Raw genomic sequence first — 26,343 nt, 5'->3', positions numbered from 1 at the left:
TAAATCTTATAGGTACTTTTCATTCAGAATACAATACGCCACTTTAAAAATGCGCGTTTTTCAAAAGCTGATACTATAACATCATGTATGTGCGATTATCCGTACAGCGTCTAAACCATGTATGCACTGTTATAAAGTAAAGTATTCATTGTATGAGGTTTGAATTATTGTGTTTAGTCCTGGGAAGTTTTATTAAAGGAGAAAAGAATGCAAAAAAATTATGGGGTTAATGGAATGCCAATGTATTTGAATGAAAAAAAAAATTGAAGACAATACATCGATGAATGTGGCCGTTACTACGTGGTAGGAAATCATAATGATGAAAAGAGAATTGAAACTTCCTATACTTCCTATAAAGACATTTCCAAACTCATACATTGAACTAACAATGATTGATTACATTAGCCCTCATATAATACCACTGTAGGAGTACCTGAATTGTGTATACTAGTGACAATGTGGATATGCTAATTTGAAAACTGGTGAGTAAACTAACTAGATTTGATCATTCAACAGGTTGCACCCGCAATTTTTATTCTTGTGAATTTCCAAGGGAGGTGGTACGAAATTGGTAATCTTTTTGAACAGCTTGTTAAGACGTATTCCTAGTTTTCTTACCGGCACAGCATTTAAACTTCACTAACTTAGTGGAAAACATTAGGAACCAAACCACGCCACATAATTCAATTTCAGTTTCATGTTCTCCAACATATCGTAAAACGAATATAAGACCCCCATTTTAGATATATTAGATCAATCCAAAGTAGACCATATCACTTCCTTTGAAATTTCAAAACTTTCGATGTGTGCCTAAATCAGAGTTACCTACAGTTCAACAACAAATGTTTTAAACTGGATTCAGGTTTACCAATGGGCTTAGCCCTCAGTCCACTTTTAGCAGACACAGTCTTGAACAGCTTGGAGACCACTACAGTAAATTCCGGCCTGGGTGAAAAACATTCATTTTTGATATGTAGACGATATTTTTGCCTATTTCAGGGGTACTACACGACAGCTGAACTAATTCATGACATTCATGAATAATCTCAATAGCTTCATTTAGTTCACATTCGAAACAGAGATAGAGAGACAGATGAATTTCTCACACCAAAATCAGAATAAATTTGAGTTCAATGTTATCAGAAAACCTAGCTATACAGACATTACCATACCAAGTGATTCTTTTCATCCAGACAGTCATAAATTAGCAGCCTACAATTCAATGTTGCATAGAGTATTCTCACTGCCTTTGTCTGCTAACAATCTAGCTAGGGAAATTGATATAATTACACAGACAGGCCATAATAATGGTTTCAACGCAGATACAATCCAGAAGTTATTCAGAAAACAAAGCCTTCAATTTATTTACAGATTAATATATCCCCAGATGAAACAATCAGAAATCAAGAAATGGGTAACTCTAACATATTTTGGTAAAAGAACAGAGATGATTGCGGGTTTCTTCAGAAAAAACAATATGGAAGTGGCATTCAGACCACATGCCAGGTTATCCGATTTCCTTCTCAATGTCAAAGATAAAGTGGACAAGTGCAAATTACCTCCAAAATATACATTTTGTTACCAAATGAGATAAAGAACTTATTCGTTTATGAGTTATTCAAATCGAAAATAAAAAAATGAATTGTCAGTAATAGACCAATAAATAATTAATACCACTTTCAAGCAAAAACCATGAAGAAAAAAATTAATAACAGATATTACAGTTGATTAGGATAAATTCACAAGGATCTATGTCTATATGTCGTGTTATCGAGTATTGAACGACGTCACCCCGAAAATGTAAAATTAACCGGATTGTGAATAAAATATAACTGATTTGAGAGAGAACCTTAGAATTACAATGTGACAGTATCGCGGTTGCTCTGATACAAAAATATTAAGGTGTTAGATACTGAAAAAAATGTATCGATTATGTCAAACTCTAGATTTCACTATACTTATTATTCAGAATTCATATTGGATATTTGTACTCTTATATTGAACTTATTTTGTTACTTCATATCCATATACAAGTAGCTTTCACAGTTACTTCAGTGTTTTTTTCGTAATTATTCACCTCTCATCCTGATTTTAATGAATGCCTATATTTTTAAACGATTTTTTTATGAACATACATGTTTTTACTATGAATATATCTTTTCTCATTTTATTTTATTATCATTATTATTTATTTAGTGTGATTCATGTTTATATGAAAGTAATTATTTCGAGAGAACTTTTTCTGCCAGTTTATGTCTGAAAGTTACTCTTTTGCAAGACCTTTGAAGTTTTCCAAATTTTTTGTATAGAGATGGAGGAGTAGAAAGCAAAAACCATTCTTTCCCAGAAATCCAGGTTATTTAGACGACTATATTTCTATTCAAAATTCATAGTCCATAGTTATTAATAATATTTATTTCACTGAAATGAATATTCAATTGTAGGATACTGATAATTTCATTTGTTCGATTCGTATGAAAATTTAATTTGACCAACAATTATTCTCCATATAGCAATTTTGAAATGTGTATTTCTCATTATTCAAAACTTGACCTCCCTTGTAAGTCAGAAATAGACGTGTTTTCGAAAATGTCAATTGATGCGTCAATTTTTATTTCTAGGGGAACTAATTCTGATATGGAAATCATACCCGAAACTTCACTCCTCTGTGGACAGCAACTACCCCCCTATTTTTGTCAATGATATGGGGGGTCGAGTGACACATCATTTGAAAGGTCCTTTGTCCCTCTCTGTCTCACAGAAAATTCGCTGTCGTTCATTTTAATGAGGAAATCAACAACAAATAATATCAGTGGAAATAAAATCAACAGATGAATTGACCAATACGACCTCCACCTAGTTACATACAATAATACAGTCTAGTCTCGAAAGCGTTCGGTACATTATTCAAGATGTCCGGAGTCAGCAATCGGCATTCCCGAACAATTCTCTGTCGCAGATCTTCTAAATTTGTAGGCTTAGTAGAGTACACTTTCGACTCCAGGTGTCCCCCACAGAAAGAAGTCCATCGGTGTGGGATCAGGTGATCTAGCTGGTCACTCCACTGAACCCCTTCTGCCGATCCAATTCATTGGAAAACGTTCGTCCAGAAACTCACCCGAACATCAAAATATGGGGGTGCACCATCCTGCTAGAATGTTATTTTATTTTTTACTATATTGTCATCATTTTCCAAAATTTGTTACCTAACCATAGGATCTACATAGTCTTGTAATAGATTTAAGTATGTGTCTTCAATGAGATTACCTTCAATGAAGAATGGTCCAACAATATGATTACCAAGAATACCGGCCCAGACATTCAATTTTTGTGGAATTTGTTAATGAGTTTTCATGACCAAATGAGGATTGACATCGCTCCAGTAACGACAATTATGTCTATTCACTTCAGCATTCAACATGAAAGAACTTTTGTCTGAAAAACATGTATTGATCGCTGAACACCTCACAAAACTGAAGTCGACCATCAGGATCATCTTCGTTTAATTCCTGAACTAGTCTTATTTTGAAAGGATGGAATTTGTAGGCTTTCAAAATCCGAAAAACACTAGTAGCTGATACACCAAACGCTCTAGCTACTTTTCTGATAGATTGGCTATTATTCATTCGTACATGTCTTGAAACTGCAACTTCAACTCCGTCATTTGTGACAGGACGGGATACTTCATGTTTTCTGTTGTGAACAAAACCTGAAGTTCGAAACTTATCCATTAACTGTTCAACGTATTGATGGCTCACGTTGTGGTCTAGCTAGATGACTATTGCAACAGCTTTAGCTCATTTATTATTTGGGTGATAGGTTGCAACAATTTCTATTCTTTTTTTGGTAGAAAGAATCATGTTGGAACACAGTGACCAAGGATGACTGAATAATAATTCGTGAAGAAGTGACAGTGGCCAACTATCTATCTACTTTTTGTCCTGCGACTATATTCAACAAAAACTACCAGTGCCGAAAAAACTTACAGTGTCGTCCATTTCAAAACGTTTACTACTCATCAAATGAATTCTATAAATCTAGAAGACCTGCGACAGATAATTATTCGGGAATGCCAATTTCTGACTCCGGACATCTTCAATGTAAGGAACGCTTTCGAAAGTAGATTGTATCATTGGAGGTCATTTTGAACAATTTATCCATTGATTATGTTGCCATTGATGATACTCTTGTTGATTTCATCGATAAAATGATCGACAGCGAATTTTCTGTTTTTTCTTAAATGAAACGTTCAATATTAATTTCTCAATAACGAATGAACCAATTTCGAAAAAAATTACAGAAGTAATAGTGGTACAAAATAGCTTTCAAATGATGTATCACTCGACCACCCATGCCGTTGAAAAAAATAGGGGGGTAGTTGCTGACCGCAGGGGGGTGAAGTTTCGGGTATGATTTCCATATTAGAATTAGTCCCCTTGGAAATGGACAATGACGTGTTCTTTGAAATTTTCCATTACCCGTTTCTGACTTACAGGGGCGTCAAGTTTTCGTTGGAACGCCCTGTATAATAGAGGTTTCCTCGTAGCTAGCAATTCCAAAAATATTTTCGGGTTATAAGTAATAATGGTTGACTCACCTTGATAAAACATCACCGAAAGTCACGGTTACCGGTAATTACCGTGAATAAAAAAAAAGAGATGAATCATCAATCGAGATTTCCGCATACAAACAGGTACCAAGAAATTTTGTACGAATGTGTGGAATCCGCTTGTATATACGTAAACATGAGTGAATATCTTTATCCATTGATGAATCAGATCACACTACAATACAACTCACGATTGAACACGAGATTGAACGTTGCATCATAGCTTCATGAGAAACATACATTCATCTTTATAATAAATACACTAAGATAAGTCGACGAGATGATTCGGTTTACGTTATATTAGTGAAAGCTGTAACGCCACGTTTGTGGTTGTAAGTAGCGAACATATTTTCAAGCAAACAGTGTGAATGGTTTAAAGAACAATACTCAAGGTTTAAAAATATCTCATGATAATGAAAAACTTCATTTACATTCGGGGAAGGTCGCTAAAAACAATTCGTTCAGTTTCAATCAATGTATTCGAAAGGTCACACTGTAGCCGGTTGGTTACTGGGATGAATTAATGAAACCACCGCTACTGTGGAAGTTACTTTGATCCAAATAATTTGTGGTATATAGCAAAATATGTTGATTTTTGGTAGTTCCGACATCCGTTCTGTTGAAATCCGTCTTTTAGTTAACCACATATCGCTCCTCATGAACGACAGCCCACAAAAATCGAAACTTGTGCGTGATATAGATTAACAGAGCATCGCCTTTTAATGTGCGATTCCCAGCACAAGACATGAATTATTGTTCACAAAAAAGCTTCAATTTTGTGCTACTTAAGAGCAGAGTAGAATATTATTCTGGTAAAATAACCTCATCACACCTGACTAGCTATAGAGTTACTGGTAATGATTTTCACTACAAAAATGTTTGGTATAAGGCATTGCTGTATTGTATTTATCCGAATGAAGTAGTACTTCATCTTTTTACCTAGGGGAAAGGGTCAGATCCAGATATCCCCATGGGATCGGGTTCTGCGCGGGTGGATTATTTATATTATGTTCTGTATCTGTAGAGTAGGGAGGGTGAGTGTAAGCCCACAGCACTTAGGCCACATGTGACCCATTGTACATACTCCCGAGGAGTTGTCCTCCTAGGTCATCGTCCATAGAGTGGACATAGAGGTGTGTCCACTAGCCCCATATCATTTATATTTATATTATGTTATTCATACGGATTAGGTCGTTCAAAAATAGCTAACTAAATTCTGCAACAACCGCAGTAGTGCCACTTTGTACAGGTTGCTGAATAGTTATCCTATTGATACAATAATGACCTACTTCTATCGATGGCGAATGAACCAATTTGACGATGAGTAGATTATTTTACCTTATGAGTACTGAATACATTTCATTGAGTTTTTTTTAAACAGTCCACACTCCCATGGTGAAAGACTGTCTTGAACAAGCTATTATCACAAAAATCTTGGCTTCTCATTCAGCAAGATTGTTGTTTACCTGAGAGTATTGATTTTATCGAATTTATATAGCCCAGAAATGCCGGATGGAGTTTGTGCTGGAAAATATATATTTTTGGTACTATTTTATGTTATACGAAAAAAACCACTAGGTATTGTTTGAGGATGGTTAACAATGTTTCATGATGAATTTGTTTGGACTTCCATTGTCTAATATGATATGAAATATTTTGAAATACCTGAAAGAATTCATGAAATTGAAATGAATAGCTGAAGATAACAATTATATTGAGCAAAAAAACCCTAAAATGAAATACAAGCAACAATTGAAAACTGAACAATGAAAAAGAAATTGGAATAAAAAATTTCAAGTCAAGTTATATACTTCACGACGTTTCGACTGTTAGTATCCACAATCTCAAAGATGACTATTTATACGTCATTCTAGTGCTTTCACCTATCCCCTTTCTTGACGTTTCATCGGTTTAGCGGGAGCTGACCGTTTGACGGCCGTTTTCCGCTTGATTATCGGATTTTATATATTGTGTATTTCTATGCTAGCTTGGCTGAATTTCCTTCTGAACCAGTGTTCCTCTTTGTGGAAGATCTCAGCTTGGGATTACTTGATGTTATGTTGATAAGTCCAAACATGCTCTCCTATTCGTGATCTACTGGTTTCTCCTTGCTAGGTGTATTTCTTGTGCTCGACAATGCGGCAATACGCATTGCCGCACACAGAGGACAAAATAGAAATTGACGAAAAAATAAACATTTTTTGAAAAACATGAAAATTTACCTCAATTTTCCAACAGACAGACGATATTCGGTAACTTATAAAACTAACTAATATTATATCAAATAGAGCGACTGGCTTGTTTAAACATCAAAGGAGCCATGAGAACAACATCAGAGGTGGCAATGGAATGAATTACTGGTCTGACCCCTCTGGACCTGTACGTTAAGGAGGTTGCGTTAATGACCATGTTACGATTGCGCACGGCTGATGTAAACCTCGAAATAGGAATGCGTCAATTGAGGTTGAGCCTATGGCGAGAAGTGCTTACTGCGCAACCTCTGCTGCAGGCAACCAGTGATGCAATTGAACCCCGGTCTGTGTTTAATAAACCTCACAAAATATAAATAAAGCAGAACACTGAGTCGGGTGCTACAAATGCAATACGCATATATACAGACGGCTCAAAAACCAAAGATGGCTCAGGATGTGGAGTGTACTCCAGATCACTAAGCCTAAGAATTAAGTGGGGAATGGGAAGAAATACCAGCGTGGTCCAAACAGAACAGGCTGGTATCTCAATCACCACAAAAGAAATAACCAAATAATAAAGGGCACAACAGGAGTGAAGGTAATCGCATTGCCGACTCTTTAGCCAAGGAAGCTGCTGGTCTGAGAATTTTAGGACCCAGTGGCACTTACGGCCTGATGACTTCGATAATTGCGGAATTAGCCAAATGTCACACCCATGTTCAATCCCTAAAGAAATGAAATGAAATGAAACGATGCAATCTTGCCAGGATCACCTTGGGCGACCCAGGAAAAATTCAGGCTCCACAGTAGGATTTCTGACTGGCCACTGTCAACTAAGGAAATACATCCACAATAGGGGACTAGTGGACACACCTCTATGCAGGATGTGTGAACAGGAAAACTGTCAGGCATGTCCTATACAAATATCTGGAGTAACCGTCAATAAGAGAGTATGTGTTCGGCGAGTCTTGGCCTACACCTGCCGACATGAAGAATACGTCTCCCAGAGACCTGTCTAATTTCCTGGAAAGGACAGGATGGATGATGACCTAGGAGGACAACTCCTTGGGAGGATGTACAATGGGTCAGGTGTGGCCTAAGTACTGTGCTCCCTAATCTACAGATACAGATTTTGGGTCACCATATCAATAATCTGACCTCAGATTCGTTATCAGTGCTCTCAAAAACCACCAGTTACAAGTTCAAGCCATTTGTCAGGAATATTCAAAAATTGGCCATGGAAATGTTTGAATACTTTAATAGGAAACCGGTTCATTTTTGAGCTTCACAATCATCGAACTTTTCATTCTACTCATCATCTACTGTTTCGGAAAATTTGACGGTCATTCAAATACTTATACATTGTGTGTGTGGTCTTTTTCCTAATGAAACAGACTGTCCAACTTTATTCTTCGAAAATGGGAACGGTTGATTAGATCAGTAATACGCTTTGAAAAATGTTCCAACCGAAAATAGTGGAAAAATATAGAAAAAATTGTCAATGAATACAATGAAATAACTGGGTATTCCTAGAGAGTAGTAGATGCCTTGAATTTTTCAAAATACCTTCTAAGAAAATTGTTTGAGTAAAATGATGAAATACTTGATGTTTTCGATTCAGAAAAATCTAACTGGACCTTCAGCTAGCAATACTGTATCGACAAGCTTCTTAAGATTGGATTCTTCGAATTCCGATGATTCGCCTTGACTAGCATCGGAAGGTCGTTTTGACCGATTCAGTTTTGGACCGGTTTTACTCTGGTAACTTTAATGAGATTCTTTACCTTGACGATTGGCAGGGACGGTTGAATCACCGGAAATTAAACGAGAATTAAATTGAAATTATTAGTATACTTCATAAAGATAAATATGCAACAACACTCACTGAATTTGGTGTGATAATTACTGGAAAATAATTATGATTATCTTTATGATCCGCTCATGTCTATCTCAGGATGCCGTCTATCTACCTATATAAAATCATGATAGATAAAAAATCCTGGTTGTTAATTGCTAATACTACAAACAAGATAACCAGAGAATCATTGTTGTCTCTAACAATTTCAACACCGGATGCAGTAGTAATTTCCGAAGGCTAATAAGTACAAGACAAATATTCCTCTGTTCTGTACAGACACTGGGCCGAAGCAGATTCGAATGAAAGAGCCCCAGAAAGAGCCAAGAACAAAAATCCACGCCCTAACAACGCTGGAGGTGATCGTTTTCGAGATATTTACAATTTTCTATATCGATGCATATTACTTAGCTCCTAGGGCGCTAAGTGAAGTTGCGGAAAACATTACAAAAACTAAGTATGTGGTGGATCTTGTCAAAATAAACAACATTTTTCTTTAAAATGTTTAAAGAAGAATGATTCGTTTTCGAAATACAGTTTTTTGCAATTTTAGTTATTTTTATCAAACTTTATACGCAGTATACCCTTACAGACTTCTTCTAAACTGAGCATTATCGAACAATCAAAATTAAAAAAATTTGTCAGGTTTAATTATTCTATTAGAAAGTGCTACATTTCGGAGTTTGAAAAAAAAATACGGAGAAGTACTATGTTATTTATTAGTAAAATAAACATATAAAAATTGAACGAAACAACTATTACAACAACTGTCCAAAGTGACGACCCCAACAGTAATACAAGCTTCTGCTTCTCATCAAAGAATTCCGCACCCGTTGAAAAATGCCCGGAGTGTTTCTTGTCGTTTCGCAGCAAGCTATGATGCGATCCCTCAACATTTCCTTGTTTTCAATGGGGCTAGCATAAACTAGTGATTTTAGGTGTCACCAAAAGAAAAAATCGACGGGACAGAGGTCCGGTGACGTCGGGGGCCATTGCTCAGTGCCTCCTCTTCCTATACATCGTTGGGGATATGCTACGTCTAAAAACTTTCTTGCTATCATACTAAAATGAGCAGGAGCTCCATCGTGTATAAACCAAGAGTGATTTCGGAGACCAATGGGGACATCTTCCATAAATTGGTGAAGCTCGTGTTCCAAAAAATGTAGATAAGCGTCTCCATTCAAACGTAAGGGGAGAAAATAGGGCTCAATTAAATAATCCTCAATTATGCCTACCCATACGTTTTAAGGTAATCTGTCTTGGAAATGAGTTTGCGTTATCGCATGTGGGTTATCTTTCGCCCAGATATGGTTGTTATGGAAGTTCATGATACCTTTTTCTAGAAAAATAAGTCTCATCTGTGAAGAGGATTTTCGATAAAATTTGCGGATGTTGTTAGACTTTTCTTTTCTTTCGATACGTGGTTGGGAATCACATAGCATAAGTGCCTGGACACGCTGAATATGATAAGGATATATTTGCTGTTTCTTTAAAATTCTTTAAACTGTCATGTGACTCCCATTTATAGTTTGACTAATTTTTCTTGTACTTGTCTCTGGATGTTCACTAATTTCTTCGAGAACCGCCTCTTCCAATTCTATAGTTCTTGTGGCTGGCCTACTGCAGAATTTGTTTCGAAGCTTCCAGATTCAGAAAGTCGCCGGAAAATATTCGCAAATGTCGCTGCACAAGGAGTCACGCGTTGGGGATACCTTTCCTGATAGATGCGTCTGGCCTCGCTTGAATTTCCGTCAGCCAAGCCGTATGCATGGTACCAAAAAATCACTTTATAAACTCCGAACTGTGAATTTGTCAATTAATAGTTAAAATGTAACAGCTAACTTCTATTTTTATGAACAAACTTTCATAGCCTACTCGATTCAATTAACTTAATTTGCAAGCGGAGAGTGACAAAAATTATTGAAATCAAATTCAGCTATAAAGTAATATGCATCGATATAGAAAATTGTAAATATCTCGAAAACGATCACCTCCAATGTTGTTGAGGAGGTAGGTGTACCTTATTTACTTGGAAAAAGTGTGGGAATTAGGTTTTTTCATGAGAAGTACCAAAAGTTCACTGTCAAAAAAGTTAGGGCAATTAGAAATAAATATTGACAGCGTACGCAGCGCCCTCTACATGTTACATGAAAATTAATACGAAATTATGAAAACCCCGGGTACCGAATTTCGTGCAGATAATTAATTTTTTGCAAGAGTTATTTTCTAAAAGCGAACAAAAAATTCAATTTCAACACCCCGTATCTCCGAAATGGCGTTCATATAGACTTTTCTCTTAAAATTGTCTCAGGAATACGTCACTTGAATATTTTAACGTACTTATGTTACACCCTGTATATGCGTATTGCATTTGTGTTTTGTTTCATTTGTATTTTGACGGGTTTATTAAACACAAACCTGGATTCAATTGCATCCCTGGTTGCCTGCAGCAGAGGTTACGCAGTAAGCGCTTCTCGCCATAGGCAAAGCCTATGAACTTTTGGTCCCCATACAATGGCTCCGTACGTGAACTTAAGTTTTATTATTGCAGTGTAGATCCAGGTGACCATACGGGGTGAAAGACCCCATGCGCGTCCCACTGTCCTCCGACATTGCACATAAGCCATATATGCTCTTTTTGCTCTACTCTGTAGGTGAGAGTTTCATGTTAGCTTCCTGTCGAGGATAGTTCCAAAGTATTTCACCTCTTCAAAAAAGTTTAATTTGCTTTTGAAGTTTTCTGGTTTCAAGCACGATAAACTTCTTTTTATGGTGAAAAGGGCTATCTCATTCTTATTGGGATTGATCGACAGTGAGTGTTCCTTACACTATGTTTCTATTAGTTCAAAAAGGTAATAACTGATGATGAATCACGCCATACCGTGGCGTAGTGTATCAAAAGAAATGACTATAGGTCACGGAAAAGGGGAAGTTTTTGGCTACTTCGTCAAGATGGAGTGTTAGAAAGTAAAAAACTTTCTTTCACAAAAATAATTCACTCCTAAAAATATAACCCTTTTAATTTATAGGGCATCTTTTACAAATATCATTATTGTTATTTCATTTCACGTTTCATCGCTCAATATAATTAAGTTTTTCAGCAATTTATTTTAATTTTTAATTTCACTTGTTATTTCAGAGATTTCAAATCAAATCACAATGGAAGTCCGAACTTATTATTAAAAGCACCATAAAACAAAGTCAACGACCTTCAAATAAACTACTTTTCAATTACGATTTTTTAATGTCAAATAGGTGAATGAATGCCATTACGATATCATCGATGATATAAGTAGATCAAACTTATTCCGTGACATTGAAAAAACGTAATTCATGAATGAATTGTGTGTATTTTCTATAATGTTATCCAATTGGGTACTGACGAGTCTTAAGGCAAGTGTCTTACGGCGAAACTTCGATGTCTACCAGTGAGGATGGCAGTGTTCCATGTAAGTGCAATTTGTTACCATTCATTTAAAGTAGAACTCCTATGAATGATATCTGATTTTATTTCAAAATGAATGTTTGGAATACAAACTGAGTAGAGAAAAGTATCTTCCGTATAATTCAGTGTTCATATAAAAGTATTTGTTTCGAAAGAATTTGTTTCTTTCGTGTAATTCAATGTTTATATGAAAGTAGTTGTATCAGAAGGGCTTGCTTCCAGTTTGTGTCTGAAAGTTACTTATTTGCATGATCTGCACATCCATGTATAGAGTTACTTATTTTCAAATTGGTTACTTCCTTCCTTTCTTTGGAAGATTCCCACATTGTTTTTCAAGATGGAGTAGTAGAGAGCCAAAAACTTTCTTTCCCAAAAATTAGTCACTCCTAAAAATATAACTCTTCAATTCAAATGAACAGTTTCTTTTTTTATTTCCATCACTGTGACTGTATGTGCTTATTCAAGATCAATACTGGGGATTCCATTCTACGTAAAATGGCTACAGAGTTGAAATGTCATCCTGCCAAGCATTAAATATCATATTTGGGTAATTTAAATTTTCCATTTTTCCATAAATATTTCAGTAGTACCCCGAATAATAAACTCAAAACGCATTTCCTGCGGACATTGTTTATCGCGGTAGTATTATTTCCTCAGCGGTTTATCAAGCATTAGAGATATATTAATCAAAACATCATTGTCGATTTGTGTTATACAAATATTACCGAGATTTTATTCCAAACAAACAGATATCCCATGGATATCCGTTTAATGCCGGGATATCCTTGCATTGAAATGGATATTCTAAATATATCTGTGAAAGGCAAGCTTGTGAATTCGTCGAACAATAGATACCTATCCATAGGATATAGGATAATTTCGCGGATAAAAGGCATGAGAATATTAAATTCAATACATGTTTCACATTTTGATGACTATTTTACATTCGTCTTGGCTGGAATCGGCAAAAAAGCCCCATTTCATTTAATATTATATGGTTCGCATTATGTATTATAGAAATGATTTTACATACCTTCATTCGTAATGTTAACATAATTCGAGGTATCGTCGTCAATTCGTCTGTTGGTAGAACTTTTCGTTTCGGTTTTGTCATTTCTTATCTTATGTAGTTGGTACCTTTTAGGTTTTTTGGAGTTATCTTTTGAGCAGAAAATATTGAAATATTCCAACTGTATTATTTACTAATATTAACGGTTGTATTTATTGTCAGTGTTCCTTACACTGTGTTTCTATTTGTTCAAAAAGGTCATAACTGGTGATGAGTCACGACATACCGTGGCATAGTGCATCAAAAGATATGACTATAGGTCACGGGAAAGGGGAAGTCTTTTTACCAAACATGAACTTTTATAAATGCTGATAATCTTGAACTCTCTTGCACAAAAACGATCAAATTTGAAATGGAGTGGAGTGATACTATGAGAATCTTCACTCCGAGTCATATTTTGATTTGCCTCATACAGGGTCTTCAAAAAATGCAGATACTTTGATCTCATGAAAAAATGAGTGGAACTCAATTTTTTCAAATCGAACACCCTATATATTTCAACATTTTTGAGCTCTACATCCAATTTTAGATTAACTTTGTTCAGATAATACTATTTCTATTTTGAACCGTTTTCGAGATAAACTGTTTCAAACGGATATTGACAGGGTTTCCTTTTTCATCACTCATTTTTTCTAAAACAGATTTCGTTTGATGTTTCTCAATTAGTCACAGATAATACAATGAAAAGATAATTATTAAAATACTCCTCAACCATCGAATGAAACATATCTTCAAACAATAGTTTTATTAACGCTGAAAATAATAAATCCATAAATTAATGAGTTAATTTAACCGTCAGTGTATTTCAGAATATGTTCAAACACATCTCCACCTCTACTTAAACAAACATGTGATCTCTTCAAAAGATTGTCATGTGTAGCGCTTCTGATCAAGTCTGGAGTCAAACTATTGAAAGCAGTTGTAACTCTCGATTTCATATCTTCCATTGTTGTTATTGGAGTAGAGTAAACCATATTTTTAATGAAACCCCACACGGAATAATCTAATGGATTGCCATCTGGTGTTCTAGGAGGCCAACGAAAAGGTCCATTATTACCCATCCATATGTCTTCGAAGATTTCGGTTAAAGCTTCGTTGACTGAATGAGGATTATGGGGTAGAGCACCATCCATTTGGTACCATACACGTTCTCTTCCTGGTCTATTATTTAAAATCATTTGAATTCCATTCCTCAGTAAATCTTCATATTTTGGTGTATTCAAATTATCATCATAAAACTCGATATAAAAAATTGACTCATTCTTTATGGCACAAAATACATTGAATTGCCATCTTTCTTGAAAACCCCTTTGGCGGACAACATGGGGATTTTCTGGCGCCCAATAATGACTGTTGTGTCTATTGAAAACTCCATTTTTTGTGAACTTGGCCTCATCTGTACATATGATATTGTCAAGGAAATGTTCATCCTCTTGAGTCTTGACAAGTAACCATTCAAAGAATTCCACTCTACGAGGTAAATCAGTCTCTTTCAAATGTTGGACACAGTAAAACTTATAGGGATGCCATTTATGCTTATAAGGAATTCGACAAATTGTTACGTAGGGTATACCTATCTCCCTTTCAGCCTCGTGCGGAGAAGCATTTGGAAATGCATGAAAGTATCCCAAAACTGTTATGCCATTGTCATCATCATCCACTTCAGTCTTCTCACGAATGATTTTTGGATGGAAGGTTCCATTCAACCTACAGTTTTTCAGTAGTTGATTTATCACTATTCATCACTCACCACAAATTATTAATAAATTCAAGAAATTTTCATTGACATTTCATAGATCATTGACATTGATCTATTATAATTGGTAGCTATCACAATTAGTCGAAACCACCAATGAAAGTCTGACGTTAAATAATTGGTTTATTTATTTTTCCAAAACATACTATTAAAAAATATTAATGTGTACTGTTGTACGTTAGAGACCAATACCTCAATATATACAAATTGTAACTTTTTCTAAGGTAGGTATATACCAATTTCGAATTGACTGATCTGAGACAGTTAAAAAACTGGATCAAAAAGAAATATTACTGAGTATAAAAAAATGTTGAATATCCAAAATAAGTGATGAATTCAAAAAAACGATCAAGAAAACCACGTCAGTTTCCGTTAGAAACAATTTATCTCGAAAACGGTTCAAAATAGAAATAGTATTATTTGAACAAAGTTAATCTAAAATTGGATGTAGAGCTCAAAAATGTTGAAATATACAGGGTGTTCCATTTGAAAAAATTGAGTTCCACTCATTTTTTCATGAGATCAAAGTATCTGCATTTTTTGAAGACCCTGTATGAGGCAAATGAAAATACGACTCGAAGTGAAGATCCTCATTGTATCACTCCACTCCATTTCAAATTTGATCGTTTTAGTGCAAGAGAGTTCAAGATTATCAGCATTTATAAAAGTTCATGTTCGGTAAAAAAAATATCGAAATTAATTTATATCTTCTAAACGGTAATAGATAGGTATAGAAAAATAGTATATGAATTTGTTGACAAAGTGATAATGAATCATAATATGATATTATATACGGGGTGTTCCATTTGAAAAATCAAAGAAGCCGCTACTTTATAGTAGAAGCGACAACGCCGCTTCGTCTAAAATTAACGCTCATCATGAAAAGCCCTGTATTTCAAATAAAGTATAATAATTTGAAATGCGGAACAGTTGCTTTTGACCGAAAAGGACAACAAAAGTAAACAGTCACATAGATTAATTCCTTATAAAATTATTGTCTTAATGATGCGTCACACTTAGTACTTTCACCATTCACGTTCTAAAGGAGGAAGCTATGACAGTTGAGATTATGATAGAAAGATATCCACCTTGAATCAAATATCGACCTAGTTTTGTTTTTTTTTATTCAACAAATGTATCTTAAAGATATTCGATCAGTTTAGTTTTCGGCGCTGTACATGATATGTTTGTCTCGGACTAAGAATATATCTTTTTCCACTATATATCTCATCATATATAAAGAATTATTCATGAAGTCACTGACGAATTCTCATTGATACAGTTATCCAATATTTCTCAAATAGATATTGTTGCCACGGGACAAAAACTTTTCAGTGGTTCCATTATTTTGTCGTTATGAAGGATTCATGGGAATCTACCTGCGGAATACCCTTCAAGACACTGAAGCCCTGACGAAATAGCTTTAAAATTACCTGGCAACAATACCTGTGTGAAAACTTCTTATACACCTGCCATCCTTCCATCTGACTTTTTCCAATGTTTACCTTAAGGTGTCCGTACACACAAGAACAACCCATAAATAGTCAATAAAATATGAAATGCAAAAATATTCGTGGTGTATACCATATAATTCCAAACTATGTTTTGAGTTGAAGCGGCTGCTCGTTTTTTAATATTGCTCTCTCAAGACATAGGGTGAATGAACATCAAATCTGATCTCAAGAAACTGCAGTTATGTTGCCATGCTAGAGAAATCAAAGTTTCTATTGACCTTCCATCAAAGGATAAAATAAAAACTAGTGTTGGAAAAAGTACGTCTGTACTAACTCCAGTTAGTATAGACACGCCTGAAGAAGCGAAAAACCTGTTGCAGTTTTGTAAAGCTTTTGAATGAAATCTCACAATAAAGTGTTTCTTGAATAATTCATCTTATCTTTGCCAATATGGAGAAAACATTCAATCAAACATGAAGCTGAAAAACATCAATTCATTAAAATTACTTGGTTGTCGTAAAATTGGATGGAAATTATTAGAAATGGGTTCATTATGGGGATACAATCTGTCTCAACATCTCAATTTCTATTCCGATAATCTCTATCCTCAATAAAATTCTTCTTGAGAACAAAAATTTTGTGTGTGTGAGATTCGTGTGTTAATGGATGAAATGAATAACCCAAACAAATATACAGTGCGGTCCATATGTATGGAATAAATTCAGTTTTAGCGTTATTATGTACTATGTGAAAAAAACCTGAAATAGGTCGATTTTTATTCTTGAATTGACAATTCATAGTATAAAAATATTATCCTCCTTCAGCATCCCTTCTGAATTATAAGCACCCCCTCGAAAATTTTAAATAGCAAAGGGGGTCGTGTGGCACCTTGTTGGAAAGGGATTTTAGTCTTTTGTTCAGCAATATGAAGTTTTTTGAGTTTGGTGCGATCATAACTGAGAAAATTAATTTTTACAATTAAATTAAATGTTCAAAATGACCACCATTATTCACTTCTTGACAATAACCTGATCTATTAAACAGACCATCCCTGTAACACGCTCCTTTCTAACCTTGAATCCTGTAAAAAATCTCTGAAGATACTAAAATATTAGACAAAAAGCCGAATGAACAATTGAAATGAATCTAGTAGGCTGCTGTCATTTAGGTATTTAAAGTTACTAAAAGACATCAGACTTATTTGTGGGCGTAATAAATTTAATTATGACTCATTTGTCCGAGACTCAAAGAATGGACATTTTGATTATGATTGGTTGTGGTAATAAAACAAGAACTCAAAAGGAGGTTTGTGAAATTTTTAATACCCTGGTCAACACGTGTCGCAGTCTACAGTTAGCAACATTGAAAAAAAGTTTCGTGAAACTGGACATGTAAAAAATATTGAAAAACAGGTAGAAATGTTCAATTTACTGATGATGTAGATGTACTTCTAGAGATTGAGGAAAATCCGCATAAGACAACTCGAGAACTTGCCGCCGACAATGATGTAAGTAAATCATCTATTTTGAGAGTTTGGCATAAAGAAAAATACCACCCTGACAAAGTTCAGTTGGTTCAGGAGTTGAATGAAGATGACCCTGATAGAAGGCAAGAATTCTGTGAATTGATGATGGACAGAATGAACGCAGATTTGCAGTTCATAAAAAAATAGTGTTTTCTGATGAAGTGGCGTTTCATTTAAACGGAACAGTTAACAGACAGAACTGTAGAAATTGGATCAGACAATGAAATTATTGGCCCTTATTTTTTTGAGGGCACTGTTAATGGTAAGGTTTATCTAGATTTCTTATTAACTTTTTAGTGCCCACATTACAAATATTTTCCTGATGTTAATCATCCAAAAGAGATAGATCGAACTATTTACTACCAACAAGACGGAGCTCCACCGCATTTTGTACGTACAGTTAGAAATCATTTAAACGAGGTTTTTCCGAATAGGTGGATTGGAAGACGTGGAACGATTGAATGGCCGGCTAGATCCCCCTATTTGACTCCTCTTGATTACTTCTTATGGGGTTATTTAAAATCTGAAGTATATTTTAATAGACCAAACAATATTGCTGATTTAATAGTTAGGATAACGAAAGAAATCAACAAAATAACCCCGAGGTCATACAAAATGTTGTAGGAGAATTCCAATATCGCCTCGGTTATTCCATACATATGGACCGCACTGTAGATTCAAACTAACTAATATACTTTATTGTATGTATTTTCACTATGAAGGGTTTTACAAAAACCTCGACACATGTCTCGCTATACAATAACTTTATCAAGTGTAAAATAAAAGTTACTTCTAAATTACAACTATTTTATACTCCAACATATTACCTAGCATATTACCTACTTGTATGCCAACTTTCTAATGAAAAAGTCAGGTATGAATTCAGTAACTAATTAATAAATTGAATTTTCAAAAGTACCTTGAATATACTTAACTTTTCTTACCTGGAAATAGACAGATATATATAAACAGATTAGGTTTCAAACCTTTCTTTTGAAATGGAGGGGCTTGATTACGTGGTTGTACTCATGTCCCTCTGTTATCAAATATGTAGCGCATGAGGAATTTATTTTTTAATTCTGGAAAATATTTCTGTGTTCCTTTATGCGAGCTTTGAACGTCCTTTTAGTTTGACATATATGAAACATTGGCCTTGATCCACATGATATTTCTGAAACTGAACTTTCATTTTTATTATTTATATTCTTTGTTATATATTATAATGTGCATGCTGAAGTTGTGGTTCGTTTTCAAAGCAATAGTTACACCTTGTTGTGCAGAAAATTTCAAATATTCGCAGTGGATTGGCCTAAGTAGATTATGTTTCTATAACTTTTATCCTCATCTATTCGAATTGGGAAAACTTCCTTCAAAGCTTGTCTGTGTAACTTTTTTGATAATAGAGAATGCTATCGTAATCATTGTTGACGGCTATTTAATTCATTATGTTAATTTTTTTATTGAAATCCGCATATAACAAGGGAACATTTATCAGTCTGGGGATCATACTATTGAATGCTGCTACTTTATGCTGATATGGGTGTGTGGACGAATTATGAATGTTAATATCTGTATGTGCTGGTTTACGATAAATTAAAAAATCATGTTCATTGTTAACATGACCAGAATTTCACAACGTATATCAATGCATTTTCACAAAAAAAATACTTCTTGAATTCAGTTATTTTCGAAATCATACTCAAGTAAACTATCACCTTGAAATAACACTCTATTGATTCTGATATTTTATCAAAGCATTATACAGTAAATTGAATGTCTGCGCAGCCGTTTGTAGTATTCGGAATGTTGTTGACAGGTACTAAGGGAATTGTTAGATTTTGCATTACTTGGTAGATCCAGTGCATTATGCTATACTTCCATTTCGGCTACATTAACAATTTCAAAATTGCCAAATTTGATATTGTCGAAATTATTTTTCGCCTCGTATCTTCAAAACAAAGCGCCCTATTAAAAATCATCTAGGAAAAAAATTTCCTTAGAATAGTCCAAGGAATAGCCCCTTAATTTTTTGCCTCATGTTTAATGAACACCCTGTATACATAAAATAATATATAGCTCTATAAACGATTATTTTCTAGGAAATTATATATGTTGATGGATGGATAGATTAGAATTGAAACATCCTATGTTTTTATATCACTTGTGTTTGTAACTAACGCTACTGCAGTTTCGTCCTAAAAGGATATTTTTAAAGAAATACAATGAATTTATGTCATATCAAAACAACAAAATTTTTACTTAATAAATACTTGGTAATTCGATATTTTTTTATCTAAACAGATCCGAAAAAGAGAATATTTTTATAGTGGATTTTACTAAAGACCCATTGATTTGTTATCAATGCGTTCATCACTTCCCTAGTAATTTTTCACTTTAGATAGATTTATTACAGATGAAAGATGTTCATATATGTCGGTTACAGCTTCATAATTTCTTTATGACTTTTAGAATCTGAGGTTTTGAAGAAATCAACTATAGAACAAAAGAATTACACAGCTTCCTTTGTTTGTCACAAACTCTATATTTGTCACCTATATCGCATGAATGAAAATTACATACTTCTGGGCTGAGGCTACTGTAGTCTGCAAAAGGTATTGTAGTGTCTTTGTATTTCGCAAAAGTGACACCTGCACGTGTATGGTAAGCTTTACCTCCGTCCGTGAACCGAACCTCAACACTTCCTTTTCAATATAACAATGGAACGACTCATTTAATTGGTAATTATTTTATATGAGTCAGGCTGATGTATATTGCATAAAGCGAGGGATTGTCATAAATATTTCTTCAGTTAGTAACGTACTTAGCCATTCATCATTGGAAATGTGGAGAGAATTTAAACGCCAGACATGCTAAAGTGGAACGACGAAACATTTCAAAAATGTAATTGTCTGCGATCCTAATCTATTTCAATACTAGTGCATTGTATCAGGAAGTTGGTTAATTAACAGCTGCCTTAGGCTGAGGAAAGGTTATTAGATAATTTCTCGGGTTTCAAAAGATGGAAGGATTTTTTTCAACTTATTGTTGAAGTGGGTGATACATGAGAGATAGAGAATGTAAAAAATATTTTCAGTTGTTTCCGGAGTGCTTGATCTACACATCTCTGTATGGAGGTTTTGTTGATACATTTGATTTTTTCCATTCTTGGGAAGTCCATCACTATATTAATAATAATAGATTCAAAAATGTAGAAGAGGAAAGCTAAACATGTTTTTTCTTTAAAACTAATGTCCCCAAAAAATATTTACAGTTTGAAATTCTTCTGCACCTAATAAAACACTATATGAAATGTATTATCAAGGTCCGTTTTTCGGTAAATAGCTCCATAAAATCATACTTTCAAATTAAATGCACTTTTTGGTATGTCCTTGAGCTCTCTCAGTGATTCAGTTGTCTTCAATCGTCGCAAAACGCCGTCCTTTCTAAGCTTCTTCAATCTTGGAAACAGAAAAAAAAGTCGCACGGGGGCAAATCTGGTGAACACGGTGGCTGGGCCTGATCACGGTGTAGTTTCTGCTCAAAAAATTACGAACAAGCAATAACGGGTGAGCAGGTGTATTATCATGATGCAAAAGCCATGATTTGTTTTTCCACAATACCGGACGTTTTCTTCACACTGCTTCTCTCAAGCTGCGTATAACTTAAAGATAATACTCCTTATTGACCGCACCACCAAGTGGCAAGAACTCCTGTAATCGATAATCGAAGAAAACATTCAACAAAACCTTGACATTTGATCGAACTCATCGTGGTTTTTTTGTCTTGGCCCTCCCGGACTTCTCCATTGGGCCGATTGGACTTTGGTTTCAATATCATAACCACATACTGATTATTCATCACCAGTTATGACCCTTTCAAGCAAATCTGAACCTCCGTTGACGTCATTGACGAATTCCTGAGCGATGCTTATACGACGTTTTTTTTTTGTGAAAATTCAGTAATTTCATCGGAACAAACTTCGCTGCCATATGTTTGATGCCCAAACTTTCCGCAGCAACTTCTCTAGTAGTGATTTGACGATTCTTTATAACAATTTCCTTCACTTTCACAACATTTTCATCGGTTGTTGATGTGTTGGGACGTCCAGGGCGAGCGTCGTCGTCCACATTTTCTCGACCTTCTGGGAAAAGCTTATACCACTTGTAAACATTCTTATGACTCAGAGTACAATCACCATATGCCACTGTCAACATTCCAAGTGTCTTTGAGCGCTCAATGTCATTTTTTAAGTCGGTTATCAATATTCACCAATATACAGTTCCCCGCCTTATCTGTATCTGTTTGAGCACGATAAGCTCAAAAACTACTGAACGGATTTTCATATGGTTTTCACCAATGAAAAGTGTACGTATATTATCTGTGTGAATAGGTTGAAAATGACGATGTTATCTGTAAGAAGTCGAGGCGGTGGTTCTAGGCTGCGAGCTTTAATCAAAAACGATTTTGAAATAGAACAAAACAATTCATTAGGTATACATTGTTCTCCTTTCGTAAATTTACAAAGACTATCGCAATTGCATATGTCAATATTTGAAGGATAGCTCACTACACCGTTTATAAAGTTCAAATGATGGTAATTGGAAAGTTGATTAGACGGATACGATATTTATCTTTATCATATAAGTACCTACATTAGTACCTCAACATTTTATGCCCTCACTTCACAATTCAAATTATAAGAGTTATAGCAAAAATAAATTCCGTCCGGCCTGACAAACCGATGCAACACGGTCGTATATTTTGTTTTCTTCACGTTTTTATTGCTGTGTTTGAATGCATTTTATACAATATCACTATTATTGGTTACAAGCTAGATACCCGGTTTCGCACAGGAACATTTTATGAGATTTTATTGAAGTTGGAATGAAAGGGTAAACTTCAACTTATAAGAGATCGGCAGAACTTGCTTAGTATACCTCTACCCATAAGAAAATACTTCAAATATTCTGCTGCAATATTTCGGAATATTCCACAGCGATCCAGATTATTCTGGAATGTTCCACGGATATTCAGATATGTTGTTGAACCTGACAAACTATTGCCGAGCATTCCGCAATAATCCGCTTTTTTCTGATATATTGTGGTATGCCCTGAAATACTCTCGAATGTTTTGGATTGTTCTGGAAATGTCTAGAGGGCAAAGCATCCAAACTCTATATCATTTAAAGGACGTCCTTCAAGTAAAAAAGAAAATCTTCTTTTTAGGTGAGGATTAGAGGGTTACCACACCGTTTAACTCCCTTGATCGTTCCACAATGATCTGAAAATTTCCAGGTCGTTCCCAAAAATTCCAGACCATTCCACAAATTTAAGGACTATTCCGGGATTTTTTGGAATGTTGTAAACTGTTTTCAGATACCCTCGAACGTTCTGTGCTATTCTAGAACTTTCTAGATAGCGAAACTTCCAGCTCTTATGTCTTCATAAGCACGCCCTGAAAGTTAAAACGGAAATTTTCTTCATGAGCAAGCTGATATGACACTATAGCAGAAAAAAATGTAGGCAAATATATTGTGTTTCCAATTACCACTGTGAGATGAGTGATATTTGGTTTGAAATTCATCTGCTCTGAGTATTCTACATTTTTGTGCTATGGAGGTTATAATTTATTGACTTGATTCCAAATTATACTACACGATATTGATCAATTTTCGTTAAATCGTTAATTTAGGGTACCTTCATTTTTTTTCGAAAATCATATAGTGTAGGTGAACATACAGGGTAGCTGATACTTTTTTCAGCACTTCTGATTCTACCACTTCAACCTTTTAGTGGAGGTGATAAACACCCTAAAATTTTGAAGTGGTACTGAGGGTCGCTTGAAAAGCATTTTGAAATTCCTTGAAATTCCCAATTTTGTTTCAACTGAGAAATATATTCCTTAAATCTCCAAATATTTTCAGTTATATTTTGATCTCTTGAATCCTTGTTTCTAATCTTTGAAACTGCCGTTTGAGTCATTCAGGCTTTACATCTTCAAATTGGATCTTGAAACTCTCATTTTGTGCCTTCAAATCATGTGTCAGTTTTCGAGACTTGGATTCGAATTTTTGAAACATTAAATTTCTTTAGTGAATCCCCCAAGGTAGCCTTCAAATCTCTGTGATCAAACGACTATGTATGAAAAGGCTGCGGTTATTATAGTTACTTTATTCATGTGTTGACGTAATTTTCAACTTCTTATCTGACTGACGTTATTTCCATTTTTGGGAAACTAATAACTATGATGGATTATATCGAGCGTATCGGTTAATGTTTGTATTGACTGGTTTTTGAGTACTTGAATCTTTATTATTTAATTTGAAATTCTAGTTCTTAAGTCCGTTCAGTCCTATTAATTCACTCTCAAATCTAGTTTTTTCAAATTTTTCAAATCTTGTACAGATTTCACCCAGATGATACTCATTTCAGAGAATTCTTTATTATATATTTTCCCATAATTTAACTTTAACTTTAACCCGTGGGACAAACGCTTATTTTCATCGTTTTTTACTGTGATAATATAGATATTTTCGAAGTACAAAAGTTTATCATTGTACCAAATTGATTTCTTGAATTTGATGAGTCAACACACAATAAATCAATAATACAATGTGGTCCTCCTTCAAGGACTGAGTGAATCTCTTAAGACTTACCCGAAGGACAAACCTCACATGATGTCCTGAAGAGGGCATACTAATGATTGTAATCAGGCAGCCATGGTATGTACCAGAAATATTTTCGTGTTGTCCAGTCAATTTCTCACCTGCCTCAATCAGACTGAGCCAAAAGTTCGTTTGAACACATTATACCTACTAATAAATGGTCTGGTTCACGTTCAATTGCCAATTGCCATAATTTAAATGATTGCACAAACACCAAGTACAGTAAATTGCCTAGATTAGAACGACTGAAACTAGAAACTGTAGGTACTGTTTGAAAAGGTACTACTAACATTTACATCAGGGCAAAACAATCCAGAGTGCATTGGCTCGTACCCACGAATCAAAAATGTAAACAGCAGGGGAATAAATTACAATCAAGTAATAATGAGCGAGTTTATGTACTCACTGACTGGCCCAGTTTAATCGACTTCCGGAACGCATCAAAGGACCAATAAACATTTTATGGAAATCAAAACATAACACCATTTCGATAGAAGGAACAAAAACAATACTCACGAAGCACATGTCGCTCCTAGCCGGGTAAAAACTGCCATTGTAAACATTATTCATTTTTTGTGGTTTCACAGTAAACAAACACGGTAGCCACTGACGATAAACGCGCTAAACAAACGCTAGAACTTGATGGTATTTACCGAACGACTGCCAAATGAAAAGCCGATATCTCTGAGTCATGAAGCGGTGGAAGTCATCGTGGAATTCCACCAGGTATGCTTGCTGAAGAGTAGGAGGCCCTGACAATGCCGCTTAAGAACAAGAGAACGACTGCGTGTCATAGCCACCTCTGGTGAACTCGTTCCATTGAGGCAGTTAATTTAATTTTCAAGTGGGCTGCTGTCTTATGCGGCTCTTTCACTTATTATGTATGAGTGCGACTTGATGTCCTAGCCGAGATAGGGGTACTTCGATGATATTTGGCGTCATGCTTGGGATGCATATGGTGCCTTCGGGGCTCTTTATTGCAGATGCACACTTGAGTTTATTAAGAGTTGACCTCGTTATTAGGTAAGTAGTTGAATGAGTGAAAGTTTTTTGCTTCGTGGTTGAGTGATCGGTGTAGTTGCACTCTGAATGCGTTTGTATTTTTATTTCTTATTTCTAATTTGCCAGGCAGAGTTTAAAAAACTCGGTTCTCTCTTCATATTAGGTAGTGTGGATGGATACTATTAGATGGATTCAGAAGATTTGAACGAAGAGAATTTGAAATAATATTCGAAAAATAATAAACATAAGATAAAACAAACACAATTATGAAAAGAGTATCTGTAAAAAATAATTGGTCGATAAATACTCTTTTCGGTCTGTTCTATTGCTGGCAAAGGTTATAAAATTCTGAAAAAAAAGGCACGGAAATATTATATAATTATCACAATCAATAGGAAAACTTCAATCAACAAACTGAAGTATTATGATTTTAGTGGAAAAGCTTTGAACTGGTTAGATAGTTATCTTGAGCAAAGTAGTCAAAGGACTTAAATTTGTAATGTAATGTCAGATCAAATTATAAATGATATAGGTGTACCACAAGACAGTGTTTTGAGGCCACTGCTATTCAATATTTATATAAATGATATCATCTATATACGAGGTTCCCACAATATTAATTTATTTGCTGATGATACCCTTGTATATACAAAAAACTGTGATTTGAAAGAAGCTATACAAAATATCATTATTTCTTTGAAGAACATCGAATCATATCTACAAGTGATTAAACTCAAATTGAATATCAATAAATCTAAGGCAATTATTTTT

The 26,343-nt window shown here is 34.8% G+C and overlaps 1 protein-coding gene across 4 annotated transcripts in view; it reads right to left on the bottom strand.

Moving 5' to 3' along the window:
* The window catches only part of LOC111512269 (phospholipid phosphatase homolog 1.2 homolog), an 87,006-nt gene extending 61,649 nt beyond the window's left edge, over nucleotides 1–25,357 (bottom strand). Inside the window, exon 1 of one of the 4 annotated variants that reach the window (XM_074180864.1) lies at nucleotides 25,087–25,357. In XM_074180864.1, coding sequence (XP_074036965.1) covers nucleotides 25,087–25,140 — 54 coding nt within the window. In that variant the 5' untranslated portion in view covers nucleotides 25,141–25,357. Of the gene's footprint in view, nucleotides 1–4,597; nucleotides 4,869–24,561; nucleotides 24,714–24,976 lie in introns of those variants that run through there. The other 3 variants (XM_074180867.1, XM_074180865.1, XM_074180866.1) reach the window with 3 other exon arrangements.
* Between the last annotated feature and the right edge of the window lie 986 nt (nucleotides 25,358–26,343).

Source organism: Leptinotarsa decemlineata, unplaced genomic scaffold (assembly GCF_025532065.1).
Source record: "Leptinotarsa decemlineata unplaced genomic scaffold, Ldec_3_MD MMD2_tig00026307_RagTag_RagTag, whole genome shotgun sequence".
NCBI classification, from domain to species: domain Eukaryota; kingdom Metazoa; phylum Arthropoda; class Insecta; order Coleoptera; family Chrysomelidae; genus Leptinotarsa; species Leptinotarsa decemlineata.
The sequence above is the reverse complement of the archived record's forward strand: the minus strand, read 5'-3'. Positions and strand labels throughout refer to the sequence as shown.